Source organism: Pygoscelis adeliae, unplaced genomic scaffold (assembly GCF_000699105.1).
Source record: "Pygoscelis adeliae isolate BGI_AS28 unplaced genomic scaffold, ASM69910v1 Scaffold65, whole genome shotgun sequence".
NCBI lineage: Eukaryota > Metazoa > Chordata > Aves > Sphenisciformes > Spheniscidae > Pygoscelis > Pygoscelis adeliae.
In genome coordinates, this window is record NW_008824864.1 from 2396726 (window position 1) to 2416470 (window position 19745).

A 19745-nucleotide genomic window follows, 5' to 3' on the forward strand; every position below is an offset into this window, starting at 1 on the left:
GAGTGGGTAAATATCATTTCAACCAGTCAAAGTGCTTGAGAAAGCTTCCTCTTCCTGTCAATGATTGTGACAGGATCATTCCCAATGAACTCCATGGTGCAGATCAGACTTGTTTTTTTTGATAAATAAAAGCAATACCTTGTGTTTTTGCGACTGCTGCATCAAAGCTTCTTCTATCTTTTCTGATAACACTTCCTTCTCTGCTTCCAAAATGTTGAGAAGTCGCTGATGCTATTTGGGAGAAAACATCCATATTATTGTAATGACAGTCTGCTAGTAAAATAGACAAAAAGAACTCATCCAAGACACTTCGGTTTGTCAGTTGCTTACAAACGACTTAAAATGTAGATTCAGTTCAATGACACACACAGCACTCCTTTAATCGATTTCATGTCATGAAAAAAAAAATTACAATAAATGTTTAGCTTCCTGATTATCTAATATTTCCTCTCAGTCTGAAGACTATTAGGAAAGAAGTTGAAAAAAAAAATCACTATATAAAGGCAACACTTACAAAATTTATAAAGATGATCTAAGCAACACCACACTTTAAACATTTAATTTAAACAGCTGCAGATTTTAAATTATGCTTGCACTACCTCTCAGTTATACATATAGAGGGTAGAAGGCAAATGTATTTTTTTTCAATCATTTGTGATACCATGAACTTTGAAAGCCAGGAAATGACAGCAGAAGAGAATGCGTCTTTCTTCTAATTTTCTTGTAATCCGAAACATTTTTTCAGGGAGAAAATGAACACTGAAATAAAGTCGCCAAGTAGTCTATACGTAAATGTATAATCTGTCAACTGTTCTTAATAACAACCCATTTATCTGTTTTTCACTAAACCAAGTAAAGCATTTGAAAGATGTGGGTTTAAACTGTAAGAGCTAAGCTGTTTTCCAAAACTAAAAATTATTACTGGAAATTATTGATGTCGGATATTTGTCATGAGATAATTGCTAGCAAATCAGTACACTTTTTTACATGTTATTTAAGAGATGATATCTTATAACCTTAAAGTATACTATCCATATGTCCATAATAATATTTTACAAGATCACCAAAAGCGAAGTGTAACAGTAGAGTTTTATATTAATAAAAGTGTGTATCACGAACACACAATTTTACACACAAACACTTATGCAGGCAAATACCCCTTTCACCAGCATTTCTAAGAAACAGTCATTTCCATTTCATGAATATTATGTCTCTAATGGCAGCTAGAAATACATCACCAAACTGCAATACTATGTTCTGAAAAATATTTTTTCATTTGAAGAATAGAATAGAAAACTTCTAGACTGCTTTATAAAATAAAACACCTATCTGCCCTTCCAGGATAAACATGTAAAGAGGCATTTCCTTGTGAATTTACTTAAAATAGGGCTGAATGGAGCAGACATATTCTAATGTAGAAGGAGTGGTGAAATTCATATAATGGATATACTTAATGATGTGTAACTAACTTTTCTTGTGGAGTCAGTATTTTCAGACATTAGCTTTAACTATCAGGGCACTTCTCAAAATTATTTTTTCCCAGTAACTCAAAGCTGAAACAATAAATGGATTAGTTAAATGATCTCCATGACTCTTCACTTGACTGCACAGACTACAAATCTGTAATTTCACTTTTATTTGAAAGAATGACACAATAGAAGACAAACATATGCAAATATTTTATCAGACATATGCCACAAATCAATGTTTACTAATATTAATTGAAAGACTGAAACTTTATTTGCTTCAGTCAAGAATCAGCAAGAGACTTTCTACGGAGAGCTCATTAAAGAAAATCACATCTATCTTTAAGACACCTACATTAGAATGGCAGTCAGCTTGTTCAGCAAGATTAGAATTTCTACTGTAAAACTTGCAGGCATTTAATCCCAGTTTGACTGTGACCATCAGATTTCTAGGTTAGATATGAAGACTGTGTATGCATATTTCAAATTGCCATAATGGGCCAGCTACCAGATGTATGTTACAACATTCCCCATGGGACTACAATTTTCAGCCTTTAAACTTCAGGGCAGTTTTAGAAATTTTATTTTACATATATGTATAAGAAAACATTCAAGCCCAATCTGGAAGTCCTGAAATAATGCAGACATTTGCATTAATACAATATAGAACATGTATACATGGCCAATAGAGACAACTAATGTCTGTTCTCCCTGCAGGCGAAATACTTCCATGACTACAGCCTTCCGCATGACCCTAACCTCACTACGCAGCAGTCTACTTTTCATAAACCTGTGGTAGACCTACAATCCTGAAAAATACAGATATTGGGACCAAAACTTTTTTACAATACAGAAACCTGAAAAGTTCTGATCTTTAATACACCTCTGAAGTGAAAATGTATCTCCTTCACTGCAGAGAAGAGTGACCAACTAAATCCAGAGATCAACTCTGTACAAAACAAGAAAATGTTATTCCAGCTGGTTGTTACAGTAATAAGGAGTTTAACAACACCTGGATGTATCTGTCAAATTCAATCAGTTCCATGGAGATACAACATACCAAAGAAATGGAAATATAGACAGCAGTGTAAAATAAATCGGTTTGCTTCTTGTGGAAGCATAAAGGGAAATCTTTAAAATACAATATACTGCTTTTGCTTGCCACTTTAACTACAGAAAAGGTTGCCTAATGAGTAAACAATTACCATTAAAATGAAGGCTGCTGTGACTGCCATTTGCAGTATGATCACTTTGATTGAGCTTAGGATCTATTTCCTTAGTAGATTAGAAAATCTAGATGGTATTACATTTTGAGTTTTATGGAATTCACAGAAATTCAGTAAGAATTGTATTAAGAATTGTATCTCTGTATTAAAACACACTAGTTCCTATTTTCAAGATACTAGAGGTGACTTTGTGAGCACATTTAGAATGCCTTCAAAATAAAAGCTAATGATTTTTGGCATATTTCAAAGCAACTTCTTTTATATTACATAGCATCCCCATTTCTCATGGAAACGTAAAAGTTATACTTTCAAGATTGTAGGCCTTTTGCGAATAGCTTGGCATGTCCTTTCCTATTATAATGTAAATGTTTATTCATGTGGAATAATCGTTCCATAAATGGTTACCTTCATATCTGAACTTCCAAAAGTTCATATATCATCACAAATGTTGCAACAGCTGTCCATACAACCCAGGAAAGCAAATTCTCTTGTATTAGTCCTAGAGAAATACCTTGAAGAACTGTTTATTTGGCTTCAGAATTTGTATTTGGCCAAATAGTTTTCTTTTTCAGAGAGAAACGTACCTCAGCTATTAAATTACATAAATTATATTAAAAGAAATAAGTAACTGGAAATAGACAAAGCAGAATAAAATAATGTGAACTGCTTCTCCCTGAAACAGGTCTTGAGTCCAGAAAACCCATATTGCATAGTTAGCATAGATAAAACAAAAAGGATGAAAGCTTCCATTCTGCATGTAAATAATAAGCAATTTAATCAAGATCTTTCATTTTTTTCACAATACTGTGCCCCACAGTAGTATTAACCCTCATACAGAGCCATGGAATCTCCTTGAAAGCTGTGCTTATTAAAATGATGTAAAGTGAGCTCAGTGGTATTATTAATCCATTTTATAGAAAAGAATGCACCACCTTGTCATCTGAATTCCTTTTTACAGAAGCACAGATCTTTCAAGGCATATTCGGGTACCTAGGTTATGCATAACACTTGAGCAGAAAATGTGGGAAGTTATGGACAGTAAATGTTTCTGTGCATTCCCTCTTCCGACAGCGATCAAGGAATTTTAGCTATTTCTGTATAATGACAGCATTCTGACAGACTTTGAAAAAAGCAGTAATGCAAAGGAAATGATTAATGAATGTATGAATAGAATTCCAAGCTGTTAGTTTAAATGCCTCTGCACAGCAAGCTATTGTAACCCCTCTGGAACTAGTCTTTAAATTAGGGCAACTCGCTTTGTACTTCAGATTTTGAAATAATCCATATACCTTCTAAGTAGAAGTTATTATATAGAAGCATTAGGTACATTAATTTTCTAGATGTATGCAGAATGACTTTGGACTCTGGTACTAAATGGCCACGATGAAATTTATATACAGTCAGTGCTTCCTCAGTCGGTCTTTCAGATGAAGTTATTAAAGGGAGTTGAAGGTTAAAAACATATAAAAGGTGACAGTTTCACTTCAGCACTTACACATTTGAGAGCTTTCAAGTGCTCTTGTATTTTTAGCTAACAGGAAATAACAGGATGTTTTAGGTTCATTTACTTGGCTTGTAGATTTTTGTTCAACTATAGTAAAGGTCTCTTAACAATACAGAACATTGCTGAATTAAAGATCATATATGTGGAGTTAAATCCCTACAGCTAAGCAAACTTATCCCATAACACCCTCCTCTTCTCAACAGAAATAAAAGCTATAGAAAAGATGTGAGTTGAATGAATCTCATTCAGCATTTCCAGTTTCCACAGGTAAGAATTATGAACATGTTCCTCTTTCTGTTAGACAGTATTAAAGGAATAAAGGAAGAGCACTAAGACTTAAGGCACCACTCTGAGCTATCTATACACAGAATTTTGATTCCCAAGCATTGTAGAGGCTACTTTCTCTTAGGCTCATCCAGACATCAAAGTTGGAGGTCTCCTGGTAATTGTACCTGTCAGGAGGATATTGCCCATGCTTCAACAAGTAAACCTAATAAAAGTCTTCAAGAAAGAGTGATCAGTCTCCTGTAAGTAGGCTAATGAGTTCATCAGACCTAACAGTCCTATGAAAAATAATACAGTCTATTCCAGTTTTCCTGTGAAAGTTATGATGGAGACCTACTTATGGAGCCTTACGTTTGGAAAAAAGCACCTAACCTGTGTAGACTATAGGACAGCATCCATGACGTTTCTAAATGGAAGTTGAAGTGAGTTTTTTCCTTTGCTAATCAACAATCTGAGAACCAGAAAACACGTAAGAAAATTCTAAACATGTTGGAGCTTTGAATCCAATTATCCAACTGTTATTAAACAAATATATCTTACTGACATTCTGGACTAAAATGCTAAAATGGACATAGATGAAAAGTTATGGCTACAGATAATCTTAAAAAAAAAAAAAAAAATTGTCCTGAACTGGAAACATGGTGAATGAATCAGCACGAGGCCAAAATAAAACTCAGTGAAAACTCCACTTTAGTGCAACAAGGAAGTTTTCAGCCAGCATAAGTTTACTAGGCTAAACACCCACATTGTACATGTTATCTATAAGGCACAGTAGACAGTAGGACACTACGCAGAGATACTCAGCCAGATCTAAAAACCTTTAGCTTAGGTACAACAAATAGTATAGCTCTTTAATGCATCACTTTGCCTAAACTAATTTCCATAGCCCAGCACCCTTACCTAGCCCTCTGACAAAGCTGTAATTTGCTTCCTTTTATTCCTTAGGCAGGGACTATAGGGTTAAGAGTGCAAAATTCTGAAGTGTAAAAATTCTGAAGAGCAAATTGTAGTGGGACATGATGGCCCAGTGAGACACAAGAAAGTGTTTTCCAATAAAAGAAAAAAACCCAAACTTTTTAGAAAAGTGGTATTCCAAAGTGGAGACAAATACTAGTGTTTCTACCCTACTCTCTGGAAAGTAGCAAGAGAGGGTCAAGAAAAGTCTTCTGAAAATCAACTTAAAACAAAAGGCATTCAAAAATAGGTTATAATGTTTTCCTCCCTGCAAGAAGTTCTCTAGGCAATGGTTCCAAATGAAAATCGTTTGATGTAGATTCAAATATAAATACAGAGGTCCTGTGGTTTTTCTTGATTCCTGTAAAAAAGAAATCAAAAAAGTCTTTCTTTTTTTCCTGGAATGTGAGTCACAGAAGACATTGTAAACAGATTTAATCACAATAGCAACTAGTCAGTCTTTTTTGTTATTTTTATATCTTAAATTTATTTCTGAGGAATCATGACATTTTTCTTTCAGGTAAACATCTTTTGAAGGATTACATAGTATATATTATAATAATTCATGGAGTGAATGAAATAATGCAGGATATGAGCTATTTTACAGCTGAAACACTGTATTAAAGCTATTAATAATGAATGCTCATTTAGTAGAGTTATAATTCCTTGCATATTCCTATTAATCCTAAACTGCAAATTTAAAAAAAAATGGAAAATAGGGTGTCTTGCATGAACTGAAATGCTTTTTAAAAATATAGATGGTTTCTTCCTGGGCCCTGTACTGTTTCATTTAAAAGGAAACGAGTACAGGATTTCATCCACAAATGAGGATGTCGTTCTTTTGCTATAACTAATAGGCATCAAATTTATGTTTCTGCACGTTGGTTCCTTCACAATATTGAGTAAATCATCATGCACAGCTCACCAAATTCAGTATGGATAAATTCATTTTGTTAACTGGTATTCATAGCTTATGTAAAAGTAGTCAGTTAGATAATAATTCAAAAACAAAACGGCAAACAACATCACAGAATAACCAAAGTTAATATGAATATCCTACACTAAACAGAAAAAAAAGCTTGCATTATTTGTAGTATCATTGCAACAAAATAATATTTCACACTTTCAGAGATCTTCTGTCTGAGGAAACTATTTTCACGCACTAATGAAATGACACTTGGAACCTTCTTTTAATGGCATCATTCTGAAAAACAGTATATTAAGATATACGTATGTCTAATTCACCCTTAGTGAATGACCAATTTTTCTTGTAACAAAAATCTACTGAATTTTTTAATCTAGTGAAACTGCATTGTAGTTAGTAGTTTAACAGAAAAAACACAGGCATAATAAGAGTTTATCTCTCATTTCCAATATATTTTTTTTTCTACCTTCATTACATATGGACATAGAACAATCCCTGTCCCTCAAGATTTGGGAAAAATTCTCTTCAGAAGCAGTAATAAAATGTTTCAGTACTTAAATAATAAACGACTGGATTGGGCTTTTTAAGAATTCACCAATTCAAATTTGTTCACCTATTTTAACAAGAAACCTTCTTAACCCACAAAGTTCTACTTTTATTTCTGTCTCTCATGAAGGAATCTAACAGTAGGAAGAAATAGCACAGGTTGTGGGAAACATTATGTGAGAGGGAGATGACATAACAAAAACACACAATTATAGCATCATAATTTTGTAGTGTTATCAAAATATGTCCATTTCTACATCCTATACAAAATACTAACCTGAGGAAAAAGGCAATCTTACTAAAACACAAAAAATAGTTTTCTGCTCCTGTAGAAAGGCTGGCTATATTTAACAGCATATTCTTTTATAATGCACCTTTTCTTCACCACTGCTAAACTATGCCCAAGTCAAATGACAAGATCTGGTAATCGTAACTGGTTTCCTACACTGTCCTCACTATCTGTGGCATCTGAGTGTTTGGCAGCACAAGGTGGAAAAATCTGTCTGAAGAATTCCAACATCTGTTACATATTTCCACTTCCTCAAATTATAACTTATTACTGCATGGTTGAACTGTATCTTTTTGCCAGTTTGAAGTCCAAGTGGCTAACAAAGCAGCAAAACTTTTCTAAGAGAAAGCTCAGGACTCAGCAAAACATTATTAAACCAGAAAAGTTAAAACAATGAAAATATAAAGAAAAATTATAATATGGTAATAAAATAACTAAGCCTATACTCGTACTCAGGGTTCCACTCAGCAGTATACAGACAGTATGTAAACTGTATAATTTGAGGCACATCAGAGGCTGAAATTAAGCTTAAAACATTTTGCTGCATATGTGCTTTATTGTTTTTATAAATAAAGTAAGAAGCTATATAAAGTCACCTAATAATGAAAATACTTTTCTCAGAAAGCATACATAGTAATAGAGACTATTAAAAAACCCACAAACTTCGAGGTTCTAAGGATACAGAAATAAGGAACTTCAGTAAAAATATGAAAAAAAAAAAGTATTAATTAGCCCTTCTGTTTTTGTGATCTAATCCATTTCACAGCCTGTATGAGTTCTCACAGAATTGCTCCATCTATCAGGAAAAATCAAAGGAAATGAACTCCTAAAATATGAGCAATATAAACAGCAAATTGTTCAGTAAGAGAAGATAGCAAAACGGAAGGGAAAAAAAAAATCATTTTTCAATAATAGCTGACAGAAAAATAATTGAGGAGAAAAATCATACTATATTACCTAGTTGTTCAGTATTGACAAAAGTTGATGATATAAATTCATAACAAGTAATGAAAATTTTAAGGAAACTTGTTATATAAGCAAAAGGCAGAAAGCAAAAATCACAGTAAAGAGCTACTTTCAAGTGGAACTTGACAAATCCAAGGAAGCAAATGCAATTTCCAAATAAGATTTTTGGTTGAGACTCTGAAAGTATCCTGGCTGAATTAACAGTGCAAAGGGACTGCAAAATCATCCTTTAACTAGCTTGCAATAGTGGGCAGATTCAAATGAAGTTAGAAGACTCTGGTAAGGATTTACATTTTTTCAAAAAATAGATATGCCTTTGGATTTTAGCAATGTAACTTTTACTTTGGGAGGTAAATACTAAGCAATACGCAATACAAAGTCAACACATACAAAACCAAAACACAGAGCGAGGATAAATCAAACTTTTTGAGGATTTAAGGAAAAAAAAACAAAACCAAAAAACCCAACCAAACCAAAAAAAGCCTTCCCAGCACAGGAATAGCCGATTCTTGATCTTTTCACTCTAATTCTCTCTATATATGCAGAAATCACGGAAGTATTATGAATTTAGGAATAAATGACTCAAATTGACAACAGGATTCTAATAAATACTTTTTTCCCCCTTTACATAATCAGGAACTATCAGAGAATAAAGAAGTTCTGAGAAAGTCTAACTTTGCTTTTGGCAGAAGAGCGGCAGACCTGAAAAGACGCATCTAGATGAACTATGTTTAAGGATAAGAGGTTAGGTGCAAAGTCAATTAGATGAAAACGTAATGGGAATGACTGATAGGAAGTACTTTATTTTGGAGGGAATGAATAAACAATTATTCCCACAGCAGCAAACCGCAAGACTTCTGAGAACTGAGATGAAATGCCCAAAGAAGGGGACATGATAAATACTCTCAAGAATTTCCAAACCTATCACAGTTGGAATTAATGAACCAGAAAGGTTATGTCCACCGCATCCTTCATTTTTTCAGTCTGCAAGTCTTCAGGATTATTCAAGTACCTACTACTCTCACTGCAAAAATTGGCTAATGTCTCCTAAAAATGCAAATATTCAAAATTCTCTAAGAATCTAGTTTGCATATGCTCCCTTCAAGATCAGGCATGAAATAGATTTCCCAAGTACTACCATTAGATGGGAAAAACATAGAAACTCTTTTGTTTACAAGAGGGGAAAAAAATAAATAATCAAAGTTCACAGAATAAGCATTATTATATAAACATGCTGCACATTATGAGTAGATATAAAAACAAGATTTGAAATAATAGAAAATTATACTTCCTGACTGTGGAACTAAATTGCTGAGTGAAATAAAGCATTTTCTCTGGCAAACAGTCACTTGCTATACAAGACAAGTACTTCTTACATTTGACATTTTAGGAATTGTCAGGGGACTTACTGGTACTTTTCACAGAAGGCTATGCAAAACACATCAAAATGCATCATCCAAATACTGGAGAAGGTAAGGTATCTATCACATTCCAGCAGCTCATTACTATTGTCACACCAGTCTTCTGCTTGTCCACAAGCTGTTCTTGGAAGCATCATACACTTCAAAAAACTGAGTTCTAGCAAATGGAACTTCTATTCTGACTGACCTTTCAGCAAATTGTTTTCAAATTGAAGCTAATCCAGTACTTTTCTGAGCGTGTCTCAAAAAAAGGGCACAAGATTCCATGCACCATCCAACAGATTTTGAACTACTATGTCATGCAAATGACAGCCAACATCATGATAAAGTAGAGTGGAAAAAGAATTAAGGAGATGGGGCTAACTCTACTTATCTTAAATGTTGTTGCATCTACAAATGTGAAATTTGTTTCAAGCTTCACATAAAATCATCATGAAAAATATCAATATGCAAAAGTGCAGAGGAAGCATTTAACGGAGTTCTTTCCTTTCTGTGTGACACTTCCAGTACTGTTCTGCCTCCGCAATTATACTAGCAGCTCCTTTGGCTTCTTAAACTATGGAAAAAAAATCAACATAACATACTCTATACCAAGGAAAACTGCAGGCCACACATCCTTAAGGCACATCCTTAAGGGTTTACTGAGTAGAAGAAAAGAAGTCCAGCCCAGGAAAGGAATATGGATGCAACTGAACTACAGAATTAAAAACTTCTATCCCTTGTCTGTCTTTATTCTTCTTTTAAGTGAATCAAAATGGAAAATACGCAGACTAACAAAATTAAGGACAACAGTAAAATATATCCCCTTAACTACATCCAAGCATGAAAACACTACACAGAATGTCCAGTTGTTATCTCCTTGATTGATACTGTTTCCTCAGGAAGACATAGAGAAAAGGAGGAATATTGTCAAGTCATAGTTTAGAGATGGAAATGTGTGATCTGAGCCTCAGTTCACATATACTTTAATCCCTCCCCATCCAAGAATGCCTGTGTCACATTGCTTAGAAGACAGTAAGGAAGGAGATCCATCAAGGTAAGGAAACAAAAAGTGCAAGATAAATAAATAGAGGGAATATGATTTCTCATAAATGAGAAGTCATTTGCTGCAGGTATTTAAGATTATTTTACCTTAATACACAGATCATTGACTGTTTTAAAAAGAATATAAAAATCAGCCTCAATATAGTTTACATTTTTAACACCATCTACTTTGAATAGTGAGAGAAATTTCTGATACATCATAATTTCTAGGGCTTCCAGTGAAAACAGGTCATTCCTTTTACATTGTCATGCTCATGGTCTAGCAACCTTAATGAGAAAATTCCTTAGAACATCCTAGTCCTACATAGTAAATACTTTTAAATAATAGAAGTTTACTTACTCCATCTTTCTACGGTGCCTTTTATGGTCCGTGCTTTTTAAAGTTACTCAGTCTCTATGTCTTCTCTATGTTCAGAAGAAAAACCTACTTTGATGTTTGAACAGACTACTTCTATTCAAACACTGGAAAACAGGGAAAGCTGAAAGACACTCTATTCCACATATGAAGTATGGAACAGCATAATACTGCCAGTGATACCTGCCTCTGCTAGCTGCATCCAGGATCCAGCCCAGGCAATTGCTTAGTTACAAAGTCTCAGTGACGAAACCATATTTCTCCATAAATATGAGATCTATTTAATGAACTTAAATTATATATGTATAAAAAACTGCTGCTCTTTCCCACTAAAAATCAAAGTATACATAGCCTGTAGACCTTTTCCATACCTCATTTGTCATAAGAGATTGCTAGCACTTACTAAAGAAGGTAGAACTATGATATAAATTTGTCAGTAATCTCAGAGAGAGATAAATTTTACTGTCAGATGTCTGGTTTGGTTTTGGGTTTAGTTTGGGGTTTTTTGTTTGTTTCTGTTTTTAATATTCATACTTTACAAGATACATATTGTTCTACCCATGTGGCATCTCACTTCTAGCACTGACCACAATACCTGACTATACTGAAGCACTTTTATTAACTTGCTGTTATATGTGCCTTCATTTTCTGAGTATTAAAAATTTCTATTCAAAAGTTTGTTGATCATGTTTTTCAGTATGTATTTTCATAGAGCATGAGTTAAAACACAAAATCAAAGTTGGTGTTCATTTTCAGGACACAAATGTCAAATATGTTTGTGTCTCAGAACAAGATAAGGATGAAATATGTGATTTTCCAAATTGTAAAAAAACTGACATGTGTTTTCCAATGACATCTTCTCTGATATCCTCAAATGCTAGAAATTTACAATTGACATGCATTGCTTTCCTAAATATTCACTATATGACGTGACTGATTCCTGGCATAGAGGAGAAGAGTTCTCATTGTCCTGTTCATTGATGAAGGGCACCATGATCCTGGTGCCCCTGAATATGCCATGAAAATGCCTGGTTTGCTTTTTGAAATGTTGATATGAGAGTGTGTTTCCTTGAAAAAAACAGCAGCCCTAGAGATTGTTCCCCAGGAAGCATCCATTACAGTGATCATCAATTTCTTTGAGGGAACTGGTCCTTTCAAAACATTCCAGGAAAGGGGGAAGGGGACCCATAAGCTCCAGACCTAGGGGACATTTGAGATCGGGTATTCAAGACAAGTGACGTTAATGGAGTAAGAAAAGGGTAGATATAGAAATACCTGGCATCTGTGGGCAGTAACTGAATAGTAACTGATACCGCCAGCTCATCTCTCAAGTGTTTGTTTCAAAAGCAATGGATAGTGATAACGATTATGACAGAGGGAGACTTCACTGAAAGGCAGTTCAGTATAGTATGTCAGAGAGTATATTGAACTTCAGGCAGATGAAACTAAACCAGAAAATAGACCAGAACATTCTTACTTTAAGATCAGTGGGGAGGGCATCTGTCAGAAGGGCCAAAATAGAAAACTGCTCAGAATTTTACTTTGGAGAAGTTTCTGCAATTTTAGCAATGTTCTAAACCACAGACCTAAGGAGTTAGATCTAGTAGAAGAGTACAGTGAAAAGACAGCTGACAGACCTGAAACAAGTTACAGAACTGAAGACAATTTGTGTTGATGGGCTGATGGTTCCCTCCCGTAGATGATGATGATGATGTTACCTATAGCTAGCCAGTATGCTGCAAAACCTCACGTGTAATGATCAAAGATGAATTGCAGAAATTTGTCCAGCAGGAAACTGAGATAAAACCATAGAACTAGGCCTTTCACATCTTCCCCTATCCGGGAAGATACAGCCTTGTACACTGACTGTATCAGCAGCATGGCACCTCTCTAGACAGACTTTTAACATGCATCTCCATCACAGGCACACCACCATGATAAAATACAGCTTCAAAATCAGAAACTTAAATAAACTCTTAACAATAGGTTAAAGACAAGCAGAGAAAAACAGCCTTTACTCCTTCTCAAAGAGACATTTCCCCCTAAATTTTAGGGGGAAAATGGGATTAGGAGAAAGCATGAGGAAGGAGTTATTACATGAGATAATCTTTATTTTGTGGAACTGGAAATAAAACAGCAGAAAATTTAGAAGGAATGGCAAATGAGGACAAAAAGTTATGTGGGTTGACAAAGTTTTATGTGGGCTTAAAAGTTTGAAGGTAAAATACTGCTTGTAAGCCAAGAATATTAGTAGGGAACAAAAAAAAAAAAAAAAGCAGCTATGTTTGTGTATAGAACATACTTGCACTGGGTGATTACTGCTGCACCAAAAAAATTCTTTACAGTGATACAGATACTCATAACTCTCCATGTAAATGTGGATACGCATGTACAATCCCATAACATAGAATATTAATCAACTTGGTGTATAATCATTAGTAATCATTTCAGCAATCTTAACTGTTAGCACAGAACAAAATCATTTGAACAAAAACAAATGTTAAAACAAACACCAAAGCATACATTTAAGAATAATGTATTCAAAAAGAATAAAAACATACTACACATTTCTCAGATCTCTTCCAGCAGAGATTTATGAGTCAACAAAATTTGCCAGTATAAATCCTATTTTATTAAACCTGGTAGTTCTACCATAACCACTCACACTTGTCTACTTGATTAGGCTTCAAAAGCCCAGTTTTATATTGCAATTAAAGGTGGTAAACCTTGATTGAGTTGAATGAGAAATGACTTGGAAGTTTGTGAACAAAATGTAAACCTTTTCTGGGATCCAAAGGGGGTGTTAAATTGTGTAAAATGTAGACATGATGTGAACTGGGCACCTGTGTTATGTCATAAATAGTCTCCTGTCTTACCACCAAGAATAGGTCCCTTACATTGTTGGGTTCTCCCCAGGTAAATCTGAACCTCTTGAAGATGTTTTCACATTTCTGTCCCCACCTTTTGGTTTGCGATGCAAATGTAACAGATCATGGGAGCAGTATTTTTGCTCAATCTGTAAGTACACCCTCAAAAAATCTTCCTATAATTCTTCCAGATTTCATGACATTCACACCTTTTTAACATTCAGAAAGTGATATCAAGTAAGTAAACAATATGCTCATTTCAGAAACACAAAACATTTTCTTAAAATTCATTTTTACTTGCTTTTTAGGCAGAGCTTTATGGTAATCATTAAATAACTGTAGTTCTGTGCAATAAACTCCTCATTCACGATGGAATCGATTTCTCCAAACTATCACATCTTCCCTTCATACTGTTTATACAGATGCTTATATATTTAATAGATGTTTGCACTGTTAATTGATATGGTCAGAACAGTGAAATGGTCATAAAACACTTGGAAATGGTGGAATACTTCAAGTGGACTTTTGATGTACTTAGGTCTAATATACCCCAAGAAAATTAAATAAACAAACTATTATCCTTTTTATTTTTACTAGAATTATTGCTAACAGTACTTAAAAGGTAACTGTTAATACTGTTAATTGCAATGTAAACAACTTCAGGATGCTATTAACAAATTAGCTTTTTTTTTTAAACTTATATACTAATGTTCATAATTATTTTGATTCAAGAGCTGTACTTAAGTCAAACCAAGATATTTTCAAAAAACAAACCTGGTTTTTACTCATCAGTAATTGCTGTGATTCCAAATACTTGCTATGCAGTGTGCTTTTACTCAAGTCATGTTAAATGAGCCAATACAGGCCTATTTATGTATATATATTTCTGAATATTATGTAATTCCTCATAGCTAGGGTTTTTTTTTCATGTAAGATTTCTATAAAATAAAAATAGGTTTGGACAACAGAAGTTTGTGTCTACCATCTAAGCAGCATCAAAAATATGGACCAAAACTTTGTGCAAATCACATACGATCAAATCCTGCATTTAACTACATAAATTAAAAATAACTGCATGTTTTCTCCAAGACTACAGAAAATGGCAGCTGTTAAAGGAGTAAGTATTAAGTTGCTCTGAGACTTTTTCTCAGTGCTACACTCTTCTTGAATCTGTTCTAAGCAGGTTTAAATGTTATAAAACCTTTGATCCCAACAGATGAAGAGTCATTATTTATTTTGCATTTTTATATGCTGAGGACACAAGGTGAAAGACTGATATTTTCTTTGCTGATTGTATATATTAATATTTTTACAAACAGAAAAGAGCTGAAACTAAAAGAAAATCACGAAGATTTTTGTACGTGCACATCCATACCTGAGCATTAAGAAGTTCTTCACATTTGTGAGACTGTTTTTCAACTGCTAGTATATACTGTTTTTCAATAGCTGCTTCTTGCTGTTGAACTGTAGATTGTAGCAGTGCCTGCAAAAAGAAAGCACAGAGTATTCAACAAAGATATAACTGGGATGTTTATTGGTAACTGCAGATCTACTAATACTTGTGTATAACCAGAATGTGGAATGTTGTTATAAATTTGGAATGTGCAACTATTAAAGTACCTTTCTCTGGAACACTACCTTGTTTTCAGTCAGGACTAAAATTTTTTGGATCTCAGATTTCTTGTACAGTCTGCTTAAAAGAGAGCAGCACACAGAAGATAGAGAGGGAGAGTATTTCTGTTAAATATACTCAGTTTAGTGGGACCACACAAGAAGAGAAGCATATGAAAGCTGCTGAAGAAAAAAAAAAAAAAAAAAAGCCAGACATATTTCCCTGGCTGACAAAACTCCACATCCTCTCGGCACAGTGTAAGATCCCATGGGCCAAGCATGATCTTCACAACCACAAGTCAAGTAAAAGCAGATGGAAATTCTGAGTAATTTAAAACATAAAAGAACGCCCCCCCAGGAAGTTCACACTCAAATGTAAAGCAGTGGAAATCAAAGTGTGGAAAGTCAAAGTACCAAGACAGTAACAAAAAGATGATAAAATTAGGAATTCTCTGTGTGCGCGCACACGTGCATGCACACACGTGTATTCACATGCACTTGACTGAACTCTGCAGAATTTCCAGCATCTGAACGCAAATAGGGAAATAAAAAAAATTTAAGATACGTGAAAAAACAAATTACCATTTGAGGAATTACACTCAGGCGTCCTTAAACAGTGATGGTATTTTAACGCAGGATTTACTTAACTCATGCTATGCAAGTCTTTTTCCGTAATATTATAAAATATTTATATTGCTTTCCAAATATTCATTGGGCTATTTATACACGACGTAGCAAACTATTTTTAACTAGTAATCAATATAGTGAAGTAGTTGAAATTACTGTGTAAGTTAAAACAGACATAAGTTTTATAGAAAACAGACCTTTGGCCCAAATGCAGACAGAAAAAAAAAAAATCCCATCTTTCACACAATCTTTATTTTAGAGATATATTTACTTCGTGGAACATAACACACACACACATTAAATACAATTTTGAATACTTTTAAAATGTATAAAAAAAACCCCCAACCTTCTGACAATTTTTGAACTACCTTTCCTGATTTTTCACTGATTAGCCTCTCATGCCAAAATTGGTGTTTTTCAGTAATACTATAGTATGGTAGTAGTTTTCAGCACAGGTTCAGAAAGATCTAAAAGGTAAAAAAATGGTGCTTAACATATACTTTAATCAACACATAAGAATGCGTTTACTGGTGTTTGCAGGGAATTTAGCTTGCCATAAGTTTGTTTTCATAAAAGCCATTTTCTTTTGAACTAAATTTAGTTCTTTTATTGATATAAATTCAGGCAATCACGAAAACTTAACTCTCAAAGAAGTATAACTTCTGTATGTGAAACTTTATATGCTAAATCCTACTGTGTATAAACTAGAATTGCCACATATCACTGGCAAAAAATAAGTCTGTACTTTGGGATATGGGTTTTTTTTCCCTATTGTGACAAGCATTGTTTCATATAACTGGCACAAAAGAAAAAAAAATCAAATTCTGATCTTAGGGAAAACAATAACAGAATGGTCATTAAGTTGCAATGACGTTTCTCAGCTTCTTGCTTACACCAAGGACTGACTCACTTTATGCACTTTATTATGCAAACTTAAGTGGCGACTGTTAAATTCGTATTAAATGGCATAAAGAACTTTCAGTTTTCAAGGAAATTATTATTATTCATTGGATGGCAGGTAGTGGTTGTTAAACTTTTTAATTTTTAAAATTATTATTATTTTCTTTAGAAAATACATAAAATTCCACATTCAGAAAAAGCAGCCTTCCTTTTCTATCATACACACTACTAATATAGTTTAAATAGTACCACAGAATTGATCCTGTATTTGACTATTCCACTAGTTGGCCGAGTAAGGAGAAAGAGAAAAATCCCCCTATGTGGCACAGTACTTCAGAGATAGCTTCCATGTTGTGCCATTAAAAAAATCTCCAGACAAAAATCTTTATTTTCTATGGAGAGATGCAGCAGATCAGCCAAACAGGCCTTTAAAATACAGAATAAATTATTTATGCCAAGGCCCAAATCTTTTCAAGTCACTTAAAAGAAGATGAGGTATGCCACATAATACCCTGAAATAGCAATAACTCCTTATTATAAAAATAAGATTTCCCCTTTCAAGAGGAATCTGAAGATTCTCAGAACCTTATGGTTTTAAGATATGCTTACAATCAAAACAGAATGCTGAGCTCTAATTTATTTTAAAGTGTAGAATGATTTTATTCTCATGAGAAAATTTCTATGCTTAGGACTGATCATAAGTGTCAGTACTGTCAGATAAGGCACTTCTATAAAACAAAGTCTACTCTTCCGAAGTATGAACAGAAAAGTGTCATAGAGAATTGGCATGACCAGACAAATGTATCTTGCCCTTTAAATTGACCTTCATTATTCTTCATTTATCATTGAAATCATGTCCCATATTTAATAAATTATCAGAAACAAGACAATTTTTAAAATAAAATAAAAGCCAAACTTGACAATTTCCTTCAATTCTAATCTAACATGCAGTTGTTGCCTAGGACACTACTATGTTCATTGCCTATATCCTACATCTGCCTGGCTCCAGCTGACTATAAAAAGTAAATATGAACATAAAGATGTCATAAAACAATGTCTTTCCAAGATTGTTAAAAAAAAAAAGTAAAAAGAAAACAGTTAAAAAACGAGGTAATTTTCTTCTTTGTCTGATCACAAACATCATTTAAGGTTTCTTGATACGGTAAATACAGCAGAGATGCATGATATCCATCCAAAGCTTTTGCAAATTTCAAGATAGTCAACTACTTAAATTATTAATTAAAAAACCTAATTTACTAATTAACTAATTTACTAAACTAAAACATACATTTAGCTATCTGATGATAGGCATCTCTAACTCTTATAGTTACATACTTCCTTCAGTACAATGACACGAAAAGTCTTTTGACTAATTGCTATTCTGGGCAACTACCTATCACTGCTGAAACACCACTTTCTTCCTTAATTAATTACACAATTATCCTGGTGGGCTGATGTTCCATAAATCTGTGGCCACTGACCAAATATCAAGCTGGCATTCTTGAAGCAGTCTCCTTTCAATAGCTCATTGAATAATTTCAAGCAAGGTTACAGCAGAATGTAGCCTATGACATCTGTTGCACGAAGTCAAAGGGTAGGATTTCAAAATCAGTGCTCTTGGTAATTCATTTCTCCTTCTATATATTGTGCAATGAACTTCCTTGACACAGGGTGGCAAGGGTCATCCTGTACCAACAGCCAGTGATGGCAAGAGGTGTCAGTCTCGATGTGGATCTGTTTCTACACTCCTATCACATTTGTTGCTTCAGTCTACACTTGATATAGTCATAGAGAAAGTGGTGGCTTCAGATTTTCAGGATTTCTTTACATTTATCAACTAGTCCTTCCTGCTTCTTGGCTTCCTCTCCCCCCGTCCCCCTTCCTCAGCACAACACACTTCACAAGCCCTAACTACATCTGCCTTTAACCAAAAGTGAGGTCACCTTTTAGGTCTTTACTAGAGCCAAATAAACAGTCATCTTTTTCAGGGAGTTACTAGATCTTCTTTTCCCATTTGTAATTTCAAAAAAATCTTCTTAAAAAATCTTCTGCCTCCCAACCCCTTATATAACTCATTGTATCAGGGAACAGTTTAAAGGACTGCGGTACCTTAGATAAACAACTACTTAAAGAGGTTTGCTTAAAATTCAAATACAAAGCCATGCATGAATATAATAACGAACTGCAGCCACTATAGTGGCTGGATAATCACAGTTATAAGTACATCATCATTTGAACTGATGCCTTTCCACTAATCAAACAAAGATGGAATTCACAAGGCTTATGTTCTAAGTAATCAAAGTATATTTAGGTATAATAAAATAAGAATAGTAACATCTTCCCTTTGACTCCTGAAAAGAAAATTAAAAATATCACCACAGCTCCAAATAATCAGAAAAAGATATATACATTGCCTTTTAACATTTCCTTCTTCCCCGTATCTCATGTTACACTTTTACCATTACTAAACTGGACAAAAAAATCATTAACTGGGAAAACCAAGAATTAATGTCTACACTGACATTGTTTTACTAGGTTTGGTTCAGTTATAATTCACTTTCATAGAATCATAGAATAGTTTGGGTTGGAAGGGATCTCTAAAGGTCATCTAGTCCAACCCCCCTGCCATGGGCAGGGACATCTTCAACTAGATCAGGTTGCTCAGAGCCCCGTCCAGCCTGACCTTGAATATTTCCAGGGATGCGGCATCCACCACCTCTCTGGGCAACCTGTGCCAGTGTTTCACCACCCTCAGCGTA

General features: G+C 34.2%; 1 protein-coding gene across 3 annotated transcripts in view; it reads right to left on the reverse strand.

The window, feature by feature from the left end:
* Nucleotides 1-19745, reverse strand: part of CCDC91 (coiled-coil domain containing 91) — a 167056-nt gene that overhangs the window by 52382 nt on the left and 94929 nt on the right. For all 3 annotated transcript variants that reach the window (XM_009324345.1, XM_009324346.1, XM_009324344.1), the window contains exons 8-9: nt 15224-15331; nt 139-231 (exon numbers count right to left, since the gene is read on the reverse strand). In XM_009324345.1, the coding sequence (XP_009322620.1) occupies nt 139-231; nt 15224-15331 (201 nt within the window). The remainder of the gene's footprint in view (nt 1-138; nt 232-15223; nt 15332-19745) is intronic.